This window comes from Argiope bruennichi, chromosome X1 (genome assembly GCF_947563725.1).
Source record: "Argiope bruennichi chromosome X1, qqArgBrue1.1, whole genome shotgun sequence".
Classification (NCBI taxonomy): domain Eukaryota; kingdom Metazoa; phylum Arthropoda; class Arachnida; order Araneae; family Araneidae; genus Argiope; species Argiope bruennichi.
In genome coordinates, this window is record NC_079162.1 from 35,158,429 (window position 1) to 35,180,114 (window position 21,686).

The window sequence follows — 21,686 nt, forward strand, 5'->3', positions numbered from 1 at the left end:
ATTTGAATCAAAATTTTAAATGCCAACTTTATAGTTTCTACTTATAAAAGTCAAAACTACATATTTAAATAGCATAACAATAATATCAATTTTGTTAATTCTACATGTCAAATATAATAATTCAGACCAAACATCTTATTCATTTTACCTTAACATCAAACTAAAAAATACAGCATATGAAACAAAATCAAATAAAAAAGAGCAAAATATTGAAGCAGTGCTCAGCTTCCAAAAACTTTCTGCAGGTAAAAAAAAATATAATATTACTCCAGATTAATTGAATTACTGTTCCAATTCAAGTATATACTCAGCATCGTACTGAAATCACCAAATAAATAACAATTCTTTAGAAACTAGTTTTGTAATACTAAAAAAAAAATTCTTTTTTTACATAAATGAGTAAAACTACACTCTATTCTAAACTTTTAATGCATCACATTATCAGAATTATAAATTAACACAGTTAGTCTAGTGTTTAAAAATTATATAAGTATTTCAACAGGCATAGAAAAAAAAAATTCCATCCAGCAGATAAAATGGAAGAAGGACCGAATGATTTCACAAAACACAAGGAGTGTTTCATAACATTTATAGCCAAGATTTCAAATATGCCATGCAAAAGGCATTAAAAGAAAATTCCTAAAACACTGCAGCAAAATTGGAAAGTTGCAATATATAATTAACTAAACAATTACACATTTTAAAAAATTTATGAAACCAAAATATAAAATGAAATAAACACTTACCGCCATTTCCTGCTCATAACGTTTCTCAGATTGTTCACGAGCTGCCACTGCTTTAGCACTTAAATCTTGAAATTGTTTGGTTTCAAGTTTTTGTAGCATCTTTAATTCTCTTAGTTCCAGTTTCCTGGTAGAAAAAACAAGAAAGAAAATATGTAATGAAAGACAATTCAAAAAATACTTTATTAAACATATAAAAAAATTAATACAAATAACAAAAAAAATCTATAACGGGAAAAGAATTTTTTAACTATTCATATTGTGTTTAAACACTTGCTTCATTTCATTATCTCTTTTTTTTTTTTTTTTTTACCTCATGAATTTTTGGACTGAAATTTGAAAACACGAGTCATTAATTTTTACAAAATAAAGTATGAAGAAAATTATATACCCATACAAATAAACCAGCAGCAGTGGTCTCCCCCAAACTTTTTTGCATACTATCAAGTTAAGCCAATAAATCCCAAAATGCATGCAAAAAAAAAATGGAGATTATTAATTATGTAATTTTACTATATATAATATAAAAATAATAAAGTGCATATTGATAATGGATGAAACAAAATAGGAAGACATTTTACATAGCAGGAAACTTAAGATTTCTTCAGTCTTTTAAGTGTTTTATTATGGTTTGCTTTCAATGAATGAAGGATATTAAAAAAGCCACAGAATTACTAGCCACATTTAAATATATATTCGATTTCGCTTATAATCATTAGTTTAGACTGCATGAAAGTTTTTACTCCAGCTTTTATTAAAATTTTGTATCAAAAGGATAAGAAAATGTAAGCAAGGACAAGGAAATTTGATAGTAAAATTTAAAATTTTATATATTTAATAAATTTTAATACAACTAATAGCCATGTGGACAAGGAAATTTGATAATGAAATTTACACTGCTTGACAATTGCTACGGAACAAGTGATTTATGCAAAATTACGTCTCAGACAGCTGACCAATAAAAGTAAATTCAAGTTGAGAGGGCGTAGTAGACCAGGACTCGTTATCTGTATGAATAAAAGACATTGCATACAAGCTCAAGATTCATACGAAAATTCATGCTGTTTGATGTTTGACTCAAAGTAGGCAGGATATTATAAAAGTTTTTTCTCTGAAATTCTGTTTGGTTGTTGCAATAATTAAGAGCAAAATGTCAGCAAAACATCATTTGAGTACCTACGATCGTAGGCGAGCAGTTGGAAGACTGGAAGCAGGTCAAGGTGTCACCATTGTAGCTGCTGCAATGGGTGTATCAAAGAATGTCATCTCGTGATTAAAGAAGGCCGCTGAAGGTGGAAATGCTTTGCAAAAGCATGCCGGGGATCATAGTAGGTCATGCCACACCTTTAGAGGATCGCTATGTAGCCCTTGCGGCAAAAAGGGACATAAATTTAACTCCTGGCCAGATAGCTGTAACCCTTGCAACCGCTACCGGTACGCATGTTTCTGCAAGAACCATCTCACGGCGATTAAATCAAATTGGTTTGTATGCACGGAAGCCTGTTCGTTGCATCCCGCTTCAACTACGCTATCGTCGTGAGAGATTACGCTGGTGTAAGGAACATGGTTGGGATATCTAAAATTGGCCTAGAGTAATGTTCTCAAACGAATCTCGTTTTCAGCGTGACAAGTAATTCTGGCCACCAATTACCGTGGAGAGAGTGTGGAACACGTTATGCACAACAGTTAGTGAACGTGAGCGGTACGGCCCAGGCGTGATAGTGTGAGCAGACATCATGCACAATGACAGAACACCACTTCACATCTTTGAGCGAGGAAGCGTTACATCGCAAAGGTATTGCAGAGAGGTTATTCTGGATCATGTTCGTCTTTTTAGAGGTGCTGTAGGTCCACACTTTTTGTTTATGGACAATAATGTGCGGTAACACAGAAGCGTTGAGGTATCAGACACGCTGCAAAGTGAAAATATTGTCCGTATTCAATGGCCTGCATACTCTCCCGACCTAAATCTCTTTGAACATGCCTGGGATGCTCTTGGCAGACGTGTTTCACAAAGAACCATTCCTCTCCGAAAAGTGCAAGAGCTCAAAATCGCCTTGAGAGAGGAGTGGGACAATATCCCCCAAAAACTCCTCGATAGTTTAGTGGAGAACAGATACAAAATGTGCATTAGAGTCCGTGGTCATCACACATCTTACTAAGGTACTCATCTCTGCATCATTCTGATGTGAAGATCAATTTTTGTAAGGCTGTTTGGAAATCATAAAAGGAGCATCTTTTTTTATTTTTAATTCTTCAATGTGTCGATATCTGCACCATTTTGCACTATAATAAATGCACATTCTCGCAACTAAATGCGTACTCCGTTTCATTTCTTCAATCATTGTGCTTAATTATTCCGAAAAACGTAACTGTTCCTTAGCAATTGTCAAGCAGTGTATAACTTTATATATTCAATTAATACAACTAATAGCCGTGGTGGCTATATATGTGAAAATTCATAACTATGTACATTTAATCTTCATAAATTTAAACTTTATATAAATGAAAGACATTGTTATAAATGAAATATTATGAAAGACATTAATAAATGAAAGACTATGTATGAATATTCCGCATCTCCTAAGCAATTGGATCAATTCTAGTAAAACTTTGCTAATTTATTATTTTAGATATACGACAGATTACTGCCAACTTTTCAAACAGCAAAAGTTTATTAAATACTCAAATAATTAGAAATTAATCAACATCTTGCTGGACTCTCACACTTTCAGAGCAAATAATCTCTTAAAATTCAAAACTGTATCTTTTCAATAATACCGATTTCATTTTTGAGCAATTTTTCCTTCAATTTTTAATAATTTTTCAAAATTTAAAAAATAACTGAACAGATGCTGATGATTTTGAAATAAGGAAATTCGGAGATACTCCATTGCTAAGAAACAGCAAGACTTTGAACTACTCTACATTCATTCTTTGAAATTTGTTTTATTTTTTAAAAAATTTTTTTATTTGGTTAATTTTATTTTTTATTAATAAAAAACCAACTATTTAATAATTGGCTCAAAACGTGCATCAAAAACAAATTGAAGTATTTATAATAAAAATTAACAATTTGGAGATAAAATTAGCTATCAGAAGTTTTAAAAAATCGTTTGGTTTAATCGATATTCTCATTTCAATTTTAATGAAAACATTTTAAATGATACAAAAGAAGTTTTCACATTAAAAATGTCAGATATGAAAATATTTTAATCCAAAGCAACACCAGGTATATCAGATAGTATAAACGCAAATGACAAATAGTAATAAATTAATACAATTCATATACCTTAACACATGATCTTCTTTCACTGGTTTATCGTCATCTCCATAAATCACCTTACTTGTTGTTGTTGTGACAACTACTCCATCAATAACAAATTTTCTAGTTTTTTTCAGTGTCTTTTGCTTTATTCTCTGTGAGGCATTATTTAGAGCATTTGGTCTTTTAACATGCAAACCAGGCGTTCTTTCCTTTAAAAAATTAAATTAAGAACAACATTAAAATCAAAAATTATAGATAATAAGACAGTTACCGTTCAATAATATATTTAAAGATGTCACTTTAAAAAAAAATGTAAAAACTCTACAAAAAATACTTAAAAAATTGAAAATGCTTTATTAATATTTCTATAAATCAAGTTTCACAATAAATGCTGTGAAAAATCAATGTAAGTTCCAATATAATAAATTTAAATGATAAAAGAAACCTTTTCAACACTATTAATATTTTTATTAATAAAATAGAGCTTCAAAGAATTAGATGGGCTAAATAAATCATTACTTTGAAAAATAAACTTTTTTTTTTTTCATTTTACAAAGAATATAAAAAATGTTTATGAAAATCTAATTAATGTCTTACCAAAGAGATAAATTATGTTTTACACTAAAAAAATAATTGATGTTTTAAGAACAGAGTAATCAATACTTTAAAATGGTTTCATCTCTCAACAATTAATTAATTTAATTTACAGACAAAAAATTTTTTGCTTCAAACATGCAAATGATTGTTGTGAAAAGAGATATTTCTAATTAAAAAGTTTACTTTCACCGTGTAATATTAAAATATATAAATAGCATTAAAAGTTTATAATTTTGACAAAAAATTTGGCCACATTACAACTTTATATAGCACTTTTATAATGTGATTCATCAAATTAATAATCCATTTCAAAGTTATATGCAGACTATTAGAAGTAGACTTTATTATCTCCAGCTTGAATTGGAAACAAATGTGTTTCGTTCCCTCAATATTCAGGAGAAAAGGCAGAATAAATTTAAATATGGCCAAGAAAATGCCACAAATATATACTTCTATTATTTATATTGTAAAAGAGGAGTATGTCAGCAAAAAAAAAAAAAAAAAAAAAAAAAAGGCGTGAGAGAAATATTAAATATGAAAAACAGAATTATTCAGACAATTTTTCATACCTTTCTTCTTAAAATAATTTGAGCTTGATCATTATTACTTGATTCTACATGTTCGCAAATGTTTTTGATGTCCTTAGCCATATCCATACCTCCTGTTTTACCACAAGAATCCATATCAGTCAAATCCTTAGCATCACTAGTACATTGATTAACAGTCGATGGAAGAGGTATATCTTCATCGCTCCTATTTTTACAATTATCTTTTTCTTTCGGAATTTCACTTTTGTCAGTTTTAAAGATTTCTTCCCCATTAATGGTAACATTCTTTTCGCAAATACTAGAAGTTTTCACGGGCTCAATAACAGGAACATCTGTTAAATGTTTTGAATTTCCCTCTAAATTTGATTTTGAAGTAGACTGTTTTTCTGCTTCAGGACTAATTAAATTTGAACTATCTGAAATTGTCTCTGATACATTTTTATCTTCTAAAATAAAACTTGTTTCTTCAGCAACTTCTAAATTGAATAATTTTGATGAACATCGTGTTTCAGATTTCATTTGCAATTCTTTGCTTAAATCTGTGTCAATGGATTCTAGTTCATTAGGAATAACTATTTTTTCACCAGTGTTGCCAGCCTTATCTTCCTGGACAGAAACAAATTTCTCTACATCTTCGATATTGCTTTTTAAAATAGCTCTATCAATACAATCTTCTCCAATTTTTTCTTCTCTACTGAAAAAGAAATTATAATTCATTATTTATGCACTAAAAATATAATTAATAATTAAACATTGAATTTTAAAAAATGCTCTTTTCATATAAGAACTGTATTAAAAATATACTGTATATTGCAGATTCGATGGCAAAAAGATAATTATTAACGTTAATTAATCAGATGTTTATATTATACTATTTCACTCAGTTACTCATTAACCACCATGCAAATGAAATATGAAAAAATGTATTTGAAGAAACTTAAGGAGTTTTTGATATTAATTTTTAGTTTTAGATGTAGGAAAGATAGTTTTACGGCCAACTCTATTGGACGCTGATCAAATGCCCGATTAATTATCCCTGGACTTGGTGGCAAAATGGATGATACCAGAATCTTTAAGAAATGTAACGATAGGACCAATAGGAGGGGATTTATGCTTGGTCATTCGAGGACCTTCTCTGCCCTACTCCGGAAACTATAAAAGGCAGGCAGTCCAAGTCGAAGACAGTGGTATACTTAGTCGTATAACGTCGAATTAGTTGGATCAGTCCAGCGAAGCGCAAGCATTGAGTGGAGCTCAAGCGATAAGTGGATTGTGAATTGCGCTGTGCGCCGAGTCTTGGAGTGTAGCACTGAGGCAGCATTGAGTCGGGTGTAGATAAAGTAATAACTTTAACCATTTTAAGATGGATTTGAAACAACTTCCAAGAGCAGAGGTACAAATTCATGCCATTAGGCTCAAAAGGGTATAAATAGACCGACTGGCTCATATTTTAAAATATATTTATGTCAAAATTACACATAGTGATATAATTTCCCTAATTTGCTGGCGTATGACAAGAAAACTCAAAATCTATTTAAGAACATCTTTTGAATTAATTAAATGTTAATATTCTAAAATCAAATATAATAACTAATCTAAATAGTGTATTCAAAAATTATATGTTTAAAGATTTTGTTTAAAGGAACAGTCACATTTAAGCACATTCCATTTTCATTATTTTTCTTTTACTACATTACAAATAGCAAACAGTTTCAAATGCAACATGACAAAAACAAAAGATGCAATCAATAAGCAATTTTGTTAACTTATGGAGGTAGGAATTTTTTTTTCTCTGGTGAAAAGAAATGCAAAAAAATATTTTGTTCCTTAATTCATTATCATGTAATAACAGAAGACATTAAAAATGTCTAAAAATGAAGACCAAGATTTCTATGATAATATTATTGCAATCAACAGAGAAACTCAGTCCCCCTAACCTAATTTGATTTCATATCTTGAAAAGTTTAATCATGAAATTTTAGCAATGAATAACTTCTTTTTACATAAAGAAATATCACATCTGAATAAGTATTTTATCCTGCATATCAGAAAACTCAATGCGCTTTATTATATGCCGATAAAAAAAATAAAGCAATTATTTTTCATACCACTTATTTCAAATTCGATAAAATAAATTCATAAAATGTTTCTAAAAATAGCCAAAATATTTTCCGTACTACTGAAAAAGTCCTTACTTGTATATAGATTCTCTCTTAGAATCAGATTCCTCTGTAAATTCGGAACTCGGAGGTGTAAGAGTATCTACATTTTCATTGTCTTCAGTTTGTTGAGCAATTTTGCATACACTGGAATTACTAGCATCTGTACGGAAATAAAAATTGGAGGAAACATTGAGAATCAGTTTATGTTAACAATCAGGATAACATTTATAATCATACTGATAAAAATATAGAAAAACAACTGTTCACAATTAGTTTGATTTCATAATTCTGCACTTAATAATTCTTCACTTTGATTTCATAATAGTTCACATAATTCATCACTTTCTGAAATTGCCTTTGTTGCATACAAAGCCTTTAAAATAAATTTCAAAATAAAATGAAATTCCATGAGAAATTATAATGAACAATCAGGGAATCAAAATGAAACTGTAGAATTTCTGCTGCCTTTATTTCACACTACACTGTCTAATTATAGGATAGCTTCTAGCAAAACTACAGCATTCTAATATAAGTTAAATACAAATCACACAACAGTTAATACATTAAATCTTTTCAAAATAAAACTTCAGAAATTAATCTGGAGCCTATAAAGGAAGGTTAAATTACATTTGTTCAGGAATTTATAAATAAAACTAACTGAAATATGTACAAATAGAGTAATACAGAAAACTTTACAAGCCAGAAATTCATTTTCCTATTTGATGAATGATTCATTTGATCCTTTGTTGCATAATACAATAAAATTATTCTTTTGCTGCTAAAACATAACAAAACAACTAGGCATTAATGTTGTCTTTTTTTGCTCATAAATAATACTATTACAATCTTTATTTGGACAAATTCTTTTTGCACAAAAGTGACATTTAAAACTGCTAAATTGTTCGAGATCCAATAATGCCAGGAAGTAAAAGGCAGAAAACAACAATAGTTGGTTTCTATTTATAATTATATTTTGATTAATGCATAAATGAGTTTATGGAAGATAATTTTAAGGTGAGAGGAAGTAAGAGACCAAGGAAGTGTTTTGTGCCAAAAGTATTTAAAACAGCAGTTAAAATTATACAGCAGTGCTGTATAAATGGCAAAATGTGATTGTATGCTTATGCGTTTTAATTTGATATTTTTTCTTTAACTTTCAAAAGTGATAATTAAATTGAATAACATTTCAAAAAACATATATAAATAATGCACTCAAAAAATTATTATATTACTAAATATATATGAAATATAAACACAAAATACTCATAATATATAAGTACATACAATAAATATGTACAATAAAAATTAATAAGCATTAAGATAAAAATGCACAATAGAATATGCAGCATAAACAATAAGAAATAGTTGAAAAATGCATCAACAATGCTAAACTATCAAAATACACCCATTGCGCGAAATAAACAAAATTTATAGTACAAAGAAAATAATATATAAATATTAAAATTAAAAAAACAAATAGCATCAGTATCCTCCACAACAAATTCTTTTATTCATTCATTTCTCCTTTCACCCTCACTCAAATGAATCTCACTGTCATCATTTCAGCCTTTTTACCCACTTGTTCGCATACTTTTTTCGCCATTAATTTCATTATTGGTACTGCTCCATTGGAAGCCCTAAGAAACCGAACCTGAGAGGATTTGTCAAAAGCAAATGAAAGCTCTTTATTAACTATAAATGACATAATCAAGTTTCAGCAGGATTTCTACAATCCTTATGACAAAGCAAAGCAAGGTGCAATGCACTCATCCAGTAATACACTGAAATTAGAAATAAGTCAGCATCAGGCTACCGAAGGGAGTAGTGAAAATGTTGAGTATGAAGTATCTAATATACACTAGAGCATAAAGAAGTGAATATTCCTGCATACAGATCAGCATTTTTGGAAGTACTCTGGGTATCAGATTTAGTTTTAAATGTCTCAAATTTTAACTAATAATGGATTGTTGCCCTCATAAAAGAGAGGGAAAGTTTAAGATCAAAGGCATTTGAGACAAAAAAGAGCATTCGATTATTTTCATAAAAACTATCAATTCACTGAATCCCACTACTGTTTTAGTAAGACTTAAGAGAAAAAACTCCTTATTAGTTATATAAATATTAAAAAGATATGGCGAATTCACAACTCTGATACTCAAGATAAGTCAGTCATAATTACTTTCTGGTATTTCAAAGTTCTATTTCACACTACGTGCAATATTAGTTTGTGCTTATCAGAGTTGAAATAATACCTGCAAATGAAGAAGCAAATTAAAGCAGCTAAGAATGATGAAGAGAAGCAGGCATTTGTGAATGAATGGATACAACATAAAATACAAGCCTGGACTTTTTCCCTCTGCTCAGGAAAAAGAGGTAGGACCTATAATGCCTTAAGTTTTGACTGATAAAAAAAATTGCTTCGCCAAAAATGCCTGTCCAATCAATGCATTACGTAAGTAGCTGAAACTGCATGATTTATCTGTCATATATAACTCTTTAAAACATCCTTTGACTCAACAAAAATGTTTTCACGTTCATTTTAGAGTGAGGAGAACATGAATACCTAAACAATTCTAATGAAATTGCTTAAGCATTGTTTCACATGCTACAGAATATTGACATCACAAGTGTTACATTCTCCAAAATGTATGACTGATGTGTATGGACCAAAACAGAAACACCACCTTGATGTTAATGTTCTAATATTGGTTGGCTTAGCATACTCACGAGCGCCTTAAACTGACAGTGCGTATTTCCCCTAGATTCGATATTCACACAAATTGAAGAAAATGGAGAAACTTGAGTGAGACTAACAGTAAGAATTTTTTTTTTTTTTTTTTTAAAGTGGAACAGTTTTCATGTTCAGGAGAGAATATCTCAATTATGACTGGAAGAAAACTTACACATTTTCATGAAACAACATGCAAGCTGGCATTTCCTATTAGTCTGATGAACAATATTTTAATAATGTAACAAAATTAAATATTTTAATTTTATACATTTGAAATAGGTGAAAGAAAATCAATAGTAAAGAGGATGAAAAATTTTACCACACGAAAACTTAAAAAGTCAGGACACCAGGCTTAATTGTGAACATAAAAAAATTTAGTGAGATTATTGACAAAGCATTTTCGACCAAAATGGAGTGTCAAAAAACTACTTTCTATAGAACCGTTTTATAATCAACAACTCAAGGATAAGTGAGAAAAAGAAATCCATAGGAAGATGCAAAATTTTTCTACAACAGTGGAAAAAATATGATTATGATATTCTGTTTTTATTTAAATTTGAATCGATATTTTATGATTAATATATATATTTATTAATTCCAATAAAATTTCACAAAAATTATTATACATTTCATTTTCTATACAATTTGGGATATTTCTTTAGATTTCAAATTGTAACAAAACCAGTCATATCCAAAATGAGCTGTGAAACTGGCCATACTTAAGACAAAAAAAAATGAAATAATTCTCTCCCTTCACTATGCCTTATTAACATAAACTGCATACTAAAACATATTATCTATATACTTTGAATGCCATGCAATTTTTTTTTAATATCATTTTGTCACATTATGAGAGAAAATCCACTTTACTCAAGATATTTCTCTTTTGGAAATTGCCAGTTCTGCAGCTACACAACACATAAATTTTGTTTCTGAAATACCTTAAATCATATTTAATTTTATTGCTTTATTTTTGCAATAAATTCTTCAAATCAATAGCTTTTATCACAAATTAAGTTTTGCCCTGGTGCTTTTTTTAATTGTATAATTATTATAATTATCAAAGAGATTATGCTTTATAAAGATAATATGCTTTTAAAAGAAAATACAATTAGGAGAAAATACTTTTAAAAAAAATATTTAACTCATAAAAGAGTCATATAATGAAAAGAAAGAATAAATAAAACTTAATTCAATTATAGTTATTCAATTACAAATCAACGGCTAAATGAAGGAACTTTCTGCTTATTTGATTAGTTGACTTTAAGGAACAAAAATTGTCTTCTGTATGTAACTATACAACATTTACATAAAATATACTAACATTATCTCATATTATCTCAGAAATGTATTATAAAACTTTATATGAATAATTTAAATAAGAAAATTAGTCTTTTTACCTGGTATATGATCTTGCTTTATGGAGTGGGAGATTTCTGATAGATTAATAATAGATTCTTGAATCATGCAAGCTGATTCTTCCTTTTTTTCAGATTCTGTAATATTTCCAGCAACCTTTTCACACCTTTAAAAAAGCAGGAGTAAGATTTTTATATATATAAAAAAAAACTACAAAGAAAAATGTTTCAACTGAAAAATGCTATTGTATTAAGAATAAATATTTTCAGGGAAATAACTGTTAACAGCCAAACTACTCTCACATTTATGTATAACTATAGAAAAATTAAATGTAAGTAACTTAGTTAGTTGTCACTTACTCCAACTATCTGGATATGAGTTGGAGAAGTTAGATATTTCAAGGTTTAAAAGATGAGTAAAAACAATGAAAGTCAACTAGCTGGAAAAATGACCAATTATCAGGAATATTTTGTAAAGAGTGCCTTTCAAAGATATACCCTTCCTTTCAGAAGCTCTTTCATTTCTCTCACAGATTTCAGGAAATCACCATTATATTATTTCAAAACCATTACAACCAAATTTTAAAACAAAAATTACACATATGTGATAGGAAAATGTTGCTGTTAACTATACTGCTCCTAAACAAACTCAATTTTCTTTGTTGATACAGTATATATTTTCAATTTCCACTGATAGAAAAAAAAAAGAATTTCAAAGAGTTTTAGTAAAGATAAAAAAAGTAAACAGTATACAACACTAATTTTCTATCTTAATACTAAGAAATGTAGAACAATTCAAAGGCTGTTTTTTTTTTTTTTTTCATAACTAAAACCTAAATTCACAAAGTTTACTAAGTATTTTAAAACAGTGATAAACAATCAAGATGAGACGAGTTCAAAAGAACTTCCTTGGCTTTACCTACTACAGATATGTACCCAATCATGTATTAGCAGAGGGAACAATATATGTTTATTTTTATTTCTCTACAAGTTTATTTTCAATAACATTTAAAAATCTGTTTTGAAAAAGAAAAAATAACAAAGTTATTTTGAATAAAAAATATATTAAGATGTTTGATTTGGTAGTCTCACAATCCAATTATAAACAAGAATGGATTCCCGAAAGAATGTACTTTTATGATCCAAAGAATGTACTTTTCCACAATCCTATTCCATTCACACCATGGAGATCACTAGTAATACCATCAAAAGGGGTTTTTTTAAAATGAAATCTGAGATATCTTAGATATCAAATAAATGGATAAAGCTTAATGAAATGGTACAGAAAAGATGCATAATTTCATTTTAATATTGGTATCCAACACAACACTTTGCTATGGTCATTATATAATAGACACTTGTCATTTTTTGTTTAAAATCATTTGAAAAATCGCATCAATTAAGGAATGGTCATGTAGCAATTGCTTCCCTTTACATGTAAATATTACCACTTAAGGAACAGTATCATTTTATAACTCATGTAGAAAATATCTGAAAATGAGTTTTCTTTGAATCCTCCAGAGTTGGAAGTGAATAAAAATATTTACAAAGGTTTGCATTTTATTCAACAATTCCAGAGAATAGAGAATCTGAAACAAATTTTTTTAAGTAAAAAATAATACTGATAATAATTTTATTATTACTTTTTTGCATTAAAAAGGAAATACTGTAGGCTATAAAAATGTGTGATAGTTTTTTTATGTGCACAATACATTATACAGCAACCTAAAATCTGTGTCAAAATAACTTCCACCAAGGAAAACCAATAGTTATGGGGTGAAATAAAATTTGAGGCTTGTACTTGTGTTATACAATAGTAATACACTGACTCTTACACAGATAGAGTTCTTTAAAAAATTTCCCGACAGCAGAAATTAATCAATTCTAAGAAAAAAAATCTATTAGAAAGGAAATGGGATTTTGTAAAGGAAGTCTTATTTGGCTTTTACCCTAAAATAAATATTCCACTGTGTGATATTCCTTTATAGATTCTTCTTAAATGCATAAAGAATAATGGGCTCCTAGAACTTCAGCAGCAGCTTATCAATGAGTTCACCATCTAAAGTTATAATAAATCCCAATGAAATCAAATCTCTCATTTTGATAACCACCTTCAAAATCCTAAGGTTTTGTACAATACATTAACTGATCAACAGAAGCTATTCGAGAAATGTTTCTTCATAATGATAAAAAGTGCACAGGCAGATAACATGAATAGAATGGAGGAGAGAATCTGTATCAGGTTTTGTTTGACAAAACACAATGTTAATTTCAAATAAGTACATTGTTTTATCGAGAATTATATTATTCGCCGTTATTTCTACATATAAATCTTCTTGGTTTTACAACAAACAGTTTAAGAAGAAGCAAATTCTAGCTCACTGCAGAGAAGCGTTTGAGAAATAAGAGCAAACAGTTTCAAAATACCAGCATTGCAAACTAAATTTCTTTATACAGATGACATATTACATAACTAAACAATATTAATTTAAAAAAATAGTTAATGATACCTAAAAGATTTAGAAACAAAATTTTGATGTTTTTTAAATTATTAAAATATTCTTTCAGAGGGAGGGGGGGGGGCACTACTGAATTGAATAAAACAAACATCTTGTCAATTTTAAAATACCAATGTGCATCAACTTTTAATACCTATAAATAAGAACCTTATTTGTATAAGATTTTGAATTTAAGGAATGTAATTAGTAATTTATTAACAAATGTAATAAATTAATACAAGCTTTTTAAACCAGAAGCACTTATTAACTTAAACAAATCATAAAAGTTTACAAAACTTAAAAAATAAATTTTAGCAAATATGACATACTCATTTGTACATTCAGTTGATATTTTGTCTTCTTTTTCAGATTTCAGCAAATCGGCATCGACATTAGTGTTTATATCTACATAATCAGATTGACCAGAACCTTCAGCAACATTATGTTCAACCGATAAAACTTCATTTTCAAGCATAGAATTAGTTTTATCTAGTTCCAAGTACTGAGAGGAATTATGCAGTTTTTCTATAGTTGTTGATAAGTTCTGATCACTAAAATTATCATTATCACAAACGGCTCCATTTTTATTACTTTCAGCATTTTGTAATGACATAGATCGTTGAAATTGTTCAGATTTTACTTCATTTAAGCTACTTTCAGAAAGAGCTTTATACAGTTTTTGTTTAACATCAGAGGAAAGATCAGATTCACTCTTTGATTCACCAGAGTGCAAAATTGTTATATTTAATTCTGAATCTTCAGCCTCCGACAATATATTCGAAGTTAAACAAACTGATTCAAAACTTTTTGGTGAGCTCACTGTACTGTTTGACATATCATTTGTCAATGTGGTATCTGGTTTAAAAATATCTTCGTTTCCATCTGAAGTTTTCAAGTCTTCTGATGCTATTGACTTAATTTCTCCATTTTCTAAAAAGAAAAATAATTCAGATTAAAAAGTAATTAGATAAGTTCATATCTGCAGAAATATTGTAAATAATATATGCATGTTGAAAGCATATTTTTTAAGACTGGTGAATTTTCAGGTGTACTAAAAGTTTTAAGTTTTAAGGCATTAAAAGTTTTTTTAGAAGAATATTCATTAACAGTATGAGTATAATATAATAGTATAATGAATATTAATGTCAGTAAAATAATTTTGTTTGTTTTAAAGACAAAGTTAAAATATACTTTATACTACAAAATGTTTGCAAATAACAGAGATAATACCACTTAAAGAATTTATTCATTTTTAAACAAACTCTGAATATCATATTTCACAAAGTATAGCTATGTTCCAAACACAAATTTCGTTTTAAATACAATACTTAAAACTGAATAATGTTTTTTCCTCAAAATATGATGATGGCATAATTCTGACTAAAAACACAAGCTATTTGATTGAAATGAAGTAGTCATTTTTAAATATAGAATGAATATAGATTATGACACAAAAATTCTTAGATTTGATTTCAAAACAACGTAGTATGCATCTCATGGCTCATATCCAAAATAACATCTTAAACAGTGGACAAAAAACTGATTAGCTAATGAATAAAATTTTCCATTAAAGCATCTAGTTTTATTTGCAATGAAATATAAAGATATTATTTGCACATGGGGAAAATGGTATCAAAGTTCGTTTTCTAAGAAAAATAAAAGAAAATCAAAAGAACAAAGCATAACTAAACAATTTCTGCATGGTGAATAACAATGCATGGTAATTTCTGCATGGTGTAATCAACAAGAGCTGTTAGTAATTCTTAAATTAGCATGATAAAAATTTCGCAATTTCAAAGACAATAGAAAACATTTTTTTTATATTTATATTAGAATCAAATAAACAATTATATAATTTAATAGGAACCATTTCATCAAGATTATTAACAAAAGACATAAAACCACAAAAGTATTGTATGTGTTAAATAGCGTATGCCTAATATAATTTGTGAAATTTTTTTCACAAAGAAATATTTTTTTAGTTGTCAATTTAAAACAATAAAACTAAGACTTTTAAAACTGCAGTAATACAGGTTAAATAAGAAAACTAAAAAAATGCCATTTCTGAAATAATCCACACAACCATCACAAATACCAATCAATACTTAAAGAAACATGCCGTTATCAATTCCATAATAAATGACAGTTTCACATAGAATTTTAAATACAAAATTTTGGAAATGTTTACTTGCAAAACAAGAATTAATCTAATTTTATAACTCTTGTTAAAAATTTAACTTTAAATATTTTTAATACCAACATTAAAGAAAGAAGTAAAATAAAGCCATGATTTGAAAAGATCACTGAAAATTATTATTGAATAATATTTTCATACAATTTCTCACAGTATACAACTCATTATTGACAGCAAAAACAGAACTTCATGTATGATGCCAATACTTGGATTTATCTAAATATTTTTCTATAACACATTTATACTATTGAAACTATAACTTTTATATATTTGTTCATGTTTCTCAATGAAAATAAATCATAAATTAATTATTAATTATTGACCACTTTTAATTACTATTTTTTGTCAAAAAAATATGGTATTTGTCATAAAAAAGGTTCTGATCTAGGATACTTTTGAAGATTCTTTCGCAATTTCAGTTACTGCACAAAATTGAAAGCATTTTTGATGATATAATTCTTTCCAATGAGTTATCATTATCTCCTACCACTAATGCGCACTTGTTAAGAGTTCTTAAATGTTTATGCATTAATAGATCCAATATTTAAGTTTTCTCAACAAGCTGATATATTTTATTTCAATTTCTAACATGAATGGAATAAAACTTAGTTTTCTCACAATTATACTATGAAACATCCACAGTATGAGTTGGCACAACACAGGGTTCCTTAAAAAAATAAAACAAGAATTTATTTCTTTAACTATGACAATTGGGCATATACTGTCTGTCCACGACAAGAACACTGCTAGACAATCGTCTATGTTTACGGCGGGCATTATAGAAACAGGTTACTGTAGGAAGAGTTCATTTTGCAGAGGTAGAAATTAATTCAAGCTTCTTACGTTGGCATGTTTAGCGCCAAATTGGCGATATTTGGTATTATTACATTTAATTCTTGAAAACAAATTTAAAAAATAATTCACCAAGCTGAAAATCATTTGCATACTTGGAATATTGAAAATATCTGATATTCCTGTTATATGTATTCAAAGAACAAAACAAATCAAATAGAAAAACTGAATAATTATTTGTATGTCTAACGATTGCACAAGAAGGAAAAAAATAATTAAGAAGTAAAATAATGCATGACAAAACATTAATCGTCTTCTTTTCATTTGTTTTAAATTTATATAAGTTATTAATATCAAATTCTCCGCAGCAAACGCGAGGTAATCTGTCTAATTTAAGATAAAAACTATAACATAATTAATCGTAATTATTTCATAATTTTTACAAAAGGTTGCTTTTATTATGTTATAAAGTAAAATGTTCATTGTTAAATATGCTTGAAACCTTTCCAAATTTATATTTATTTATTTTTCTGATATATATACTATTTCCCGAAACACAAAATTAACGATTGCCATACTATCAATTTTCAGATATTTTTTAAAATCAAACTTTGATTTGTAACTTATTTTCAATATGCACAAGCTTTTTACAGCATAATTAATTTCGCAAAATTTATATGTAAAAGTATTCCGAATCTGAAGATAATTCAAGTGTTTATTCATGCCCGTGCCAGATGTCCCGGACTTAAAGGAACCCAACTAAATAAGCCCAACAGCGCTTTACATTATTCTACAGAAAACGCGGTAAAAGTTTGTTTTTGTATCCCAGAATTACCATTTATTTCCCCCGGCTTGAAAAGGAAATACAATTATTTCAAAGAAAAATTTTTCTCGCGAACTGTCAATTCAAATAATAGAGTGATAAATGAGCTTTTCCTTACAATGTATATCAGTAGTCATGAGCTCGAGCAATAAAGGATCCAAATTCCTGCATGCATTTTATCATTTCCAATGTTCTTCACATTTCTATTCAAAGCCCATCAATGCCGTTTGAGAATACTTATCTGCTATCGTTTTATTATCACAATCAGTTCACCTGAGTAGAAAGGCATCTTGTTCAATATTTTAATCCTTCTAACTCACATTAACGTGCATAAAGTTTTAGATTCTTGGAATCATAGTTAAGAAGGAAAGCTATTGAAACAGCAGGGAGGCGAGAAAACAAGCTTGAATAAATGACTATTTTTCTTTATTTTATTGAAAAAAAAGTAATGCGCTACCTATAATATAATATTTTCTTCATACCATTATATAGTTGAATAATATTTCGCAATAAAAATTTAATAGAATTACTTCTTAACAATTGCATATACTCATTCAATTCCAGAAAAGAAATTAAATCGTTCTAATCTCTAAATATTTTCATATAGCATAATAGAAACATTTTTAATTTCAAAATAATTCTTTTTTTCTTTTAAAAACAATCAATTCAATTTCTCATAATTATTATTTAACACTAAGAACCAAAGGTTAAAACAATGTTTTTTTTTTTTTTTTTTTTTTTTTTTGCTTCTCATTTTTTTTTATCTTGACAATGATTGTGTTAGGAGGTAACTGAATAAATTATACCTGTAGATTTAAAGAAATTATTCAATAATTTCGATGAAAATAAAATACTGAAATGTAAAATATACTTCTTTAAAAATAATGAAATTCAAAGTTCCCTGCAAGAACGTTTTTTTAATAAATTTTCAATATACTTTTCAAATAAAAAATTCAAAATCAATAATCAATTAATTTTACTTATACAAACAACTGAGTATAATTTGCTATAAAAGTTTCAACTGTTCATTTTTTTATAAATATGATCTGAAATGGATTTCTATATTTTCCAGTTCCATATATCGATCAATTCAAAAGGTGATCTTATTTATGTTAAAAAGTTAAGTTCTAATTTACGCCAATTATTTTATTAAATTTCAGTTTATAACATTAAATAAAAGTTTTTGATCCAGAAAAAGCTAAAAAAGTATATTATATATATATATATATACGTAATGATATTTTAAACTCTAATTTCAATTTAATTAATTTCCAAGGTTTTATCTTAATTTAGCCCATAGTAATGTGCTTGTGATTTTAAAGTCTTTCCTTTCTTAAATCGAAAAGGCATTTTAAAGGATGTCAAAATTTAAGAGACACACAAAAAAAAAAAAATATTAAATAATAAAATGCAGTTAATATTAACCAAAGAAAAGATTAATAAAATATAAAAGAAATAAGCTAAGCAAATATAAAGATACATGCAACTGCGACTAAAGCGAGAAGACGAATGAGCAACAGGTTTTCTTTTATCGCTTCACATTGACGCCAAGAAAAAGAATACCCCCCCCCCCCCCCCAGACTTCTATCCGATTCCACCCATTCAAAATGGATAGTCCCTACCGGAACCCGTTTCTATAACGCCCGCAGTAAACATAGACGATTGTCTAGCAGTGTTCTTGTCGTGGACAGACAGTACTTGCAATGGAAAATTTTTATCAAATAAGGCACCAAATGTGTGAAAATATTTCTGCTTCAGTTCAAGATGAGATAAAAATTTACAAAAATTAAATATTTACACAGTCCTCATAGCAAAAAAGTTTTTTTTTTTTTTTTTCATACTAATCTACAAGCACAGTTTCATTTTTCTGTCAGTAAAATTTGTTGAGATATTTAAAGGCAAAATTATTACTTTAGACCATTTTTCCATAACTCAAACAGGTATTTGAGTCAGTCTTTCATAGTCTTTTTCAGGAATAATATATATATTACAAAAGGTTATTAAAAAGGCAGAATCATAATGCATTTGAATAATTATGTATTTATTAACTTTCACTAAATTTTGAAAAATAGTCGAATAAAACACTAATTGAAGTACGCAAAAAAAACATTCAAAATGAGCACCAACAGCTAGACAAAACTGCATTTTTCTAATAATATTTGCATGCAAGTCAACCAGTTTATAACTTGTAACATCAAGACATGCTTCTTGAATTCATCTTCAAAGATTTGAAGAATCTGCAGGGGGAGGTTATACACAGAAGGACGTAGGCAACAACATAAATAAAAGTCAGCAGCAGTCAAGTCAGGTGATATAAGAGGTTTTAGTTTAGTTTAGTTATATTAACTTCCCGTTGTAAAGCAACACTAGACCTATTTTGGGACGGACCTCGTAACTTTGAACCACGGTCAGATGACGAGGACGTTTGGACCTGACGGATTTAACGTGCAACAGACCCCCTTACACGCCGATTCTTCGGTGGAATTAGGTCTCGAACCTGAAACCCTACGGCTCACGAGCCAGCATAAAAATTTAAGTTTTAAACTTTTTAATTTCTATGTCCACATAAGTCAAAGCGTTTGCAAAGCATTGCCTACCTTATTTAACGAAACTTTGAAACGGGAAATGCATCTCTAGTTGCAATATTTAGGAAAATAAATGCTTATTTCAGTTTTCTTATTTTTTTTGGGGGGGGGGTAGCCTATATCATAAAATGTATGTAGCAAACATTTCTTATATTAGAATTTACTGGGGGGGGGGGGGGTACAAGAAATAAAAAAAAAATTGCAATATTACCTAAGTAATCGCTTTTTGATATCCCCGAAATATCTTCAATAGGCTCACTAAAATTTGAAACATTGTCCAATACTTCACTATCCATACTCAACTGAGAGTTTCTGCATGTCGTAGATATTGTAGATTCCTAAAAGTAATAAAAAGTAATTACAAAAGAAACCATTTTAAATCTGTATTATAGAAGAAATAACATTAAAATTAGAAAGCATAAATATTGTATGCAATATTCTAACAAACTAGGACTTTATGTATAAGAATATACTATAGGTATAGTCGTCAGCAATAAATTAAATTAAAGGAACACCCCTGTAACTTTGTAATTCATTATCGCATCTTCAAAAGGCTGAAAGGGACAAGTTAGTTGAGAGACACAAACTGATTAACTGAGTTCATTGCAATCTCAAAATTTTCCTATTACGAAATTCAGATTTTTTTTAGTAACTCGATTAAATCAGGTTTTTTTAAGTATGTTTATCAAATTTCGTTCAGAAATTCACAGTAGATATTGTGATATACTTAATTTTATTTTTTGAAAATTACACACAAAAACAGCCTGCCCACGAGGGATTGTACATTAATTAAATTTCAGCTAGCTAATAACAAAATACGACTTTTATCGCGTTTTAATTACGGGAATTTCTCAGGAACAGACAAAACAGATTTATCCTTAATATGAGTAAAATTTTTAAAAATATAAATACTTTTTTCTTTTTATTTAAATACTGAAGCCTTTCCATTACTTTTAAAATCAATTCATCGCTTAAGTTTTTTTTAATTGATCCCATCCTAAGAAATTAACATACATCTTAATTTTTATGGTGAAGGAAATGCGTTGTTCCTTCTGAAAAAATTCGATGGTTGATGAAATACAGATATGTAAAGAACATTTTATGCCAATGAAACTATCGGATATTAAAAGGTTAGTCCTTTACACCCATGTCCATAAATTAAGGATAATGCAAATTCAGGAAAAGAAAGAGTCAGAAGCAAAACAAATGTGACTTATTTGTAAAGCCTGTTTATTAAAAAAATAAAGAGCAAAAAAGATGCTATATGTTTGATATCATTAATAAAAATTGTAATTTTTTTGCTCCCTGGAGCAAATTACAAAAAAAAAAAAAAAAAAAAAAACCTATTTACAAAAACCAATATTACATGGTTGGTGTGATGGTTAAT

At 28.3% G+C, this 21,686-nt stretch overlaps 1 protein-coding gene across 2 annotated transcripts in view; it reads right to left on the reverse strand.

Annotated features, from left to right (window-relative positions):
- LOC129959044 (serine/threonine-protein kinase 10-like) overlaps window positions 1–21,686 on the reverse strand; it is a 56,339-nt gene that overhangs the window by 17,936 nt on the left and 16,717 nt on the right. The window contains exons 8-14 of one of the 2 annotated variants that reach the window (XM_056071826.1): window positions 20,511–20,637; window positions 14,235–14,835; window positions 11,450–11,574; window positions 7,352–7,478; window positions 5,178–5,847; window positions 4,036–4,220; window positions 747–870 (exon numbers count right to left, since the gene is read on the reverse strand). In XM_056071826.1, the coding sequence (XP_055927801.1) occupies window positions 747–870; window positions 4,036–4,220; window positions 5,178–5,847; window positions 7,352–7,478; window positions 11,450–11,574; window positions 14,235–14,835; window positions 20,511–20,637 (1,959 nt within the window). Of the gene's footprint in view, window positions 1–746; window positions 871–4,035; window positions 4,221–5,177; window positions 5,851–7,351; window positions 7,479–11,449; window positions 11,575–14,234; window positions 14,836–20,510; window positions 20,638–21,686 lie in introns of both variants that reach the window. The other variant, XM_056071825.1, reaches the window with a different exon arrangement.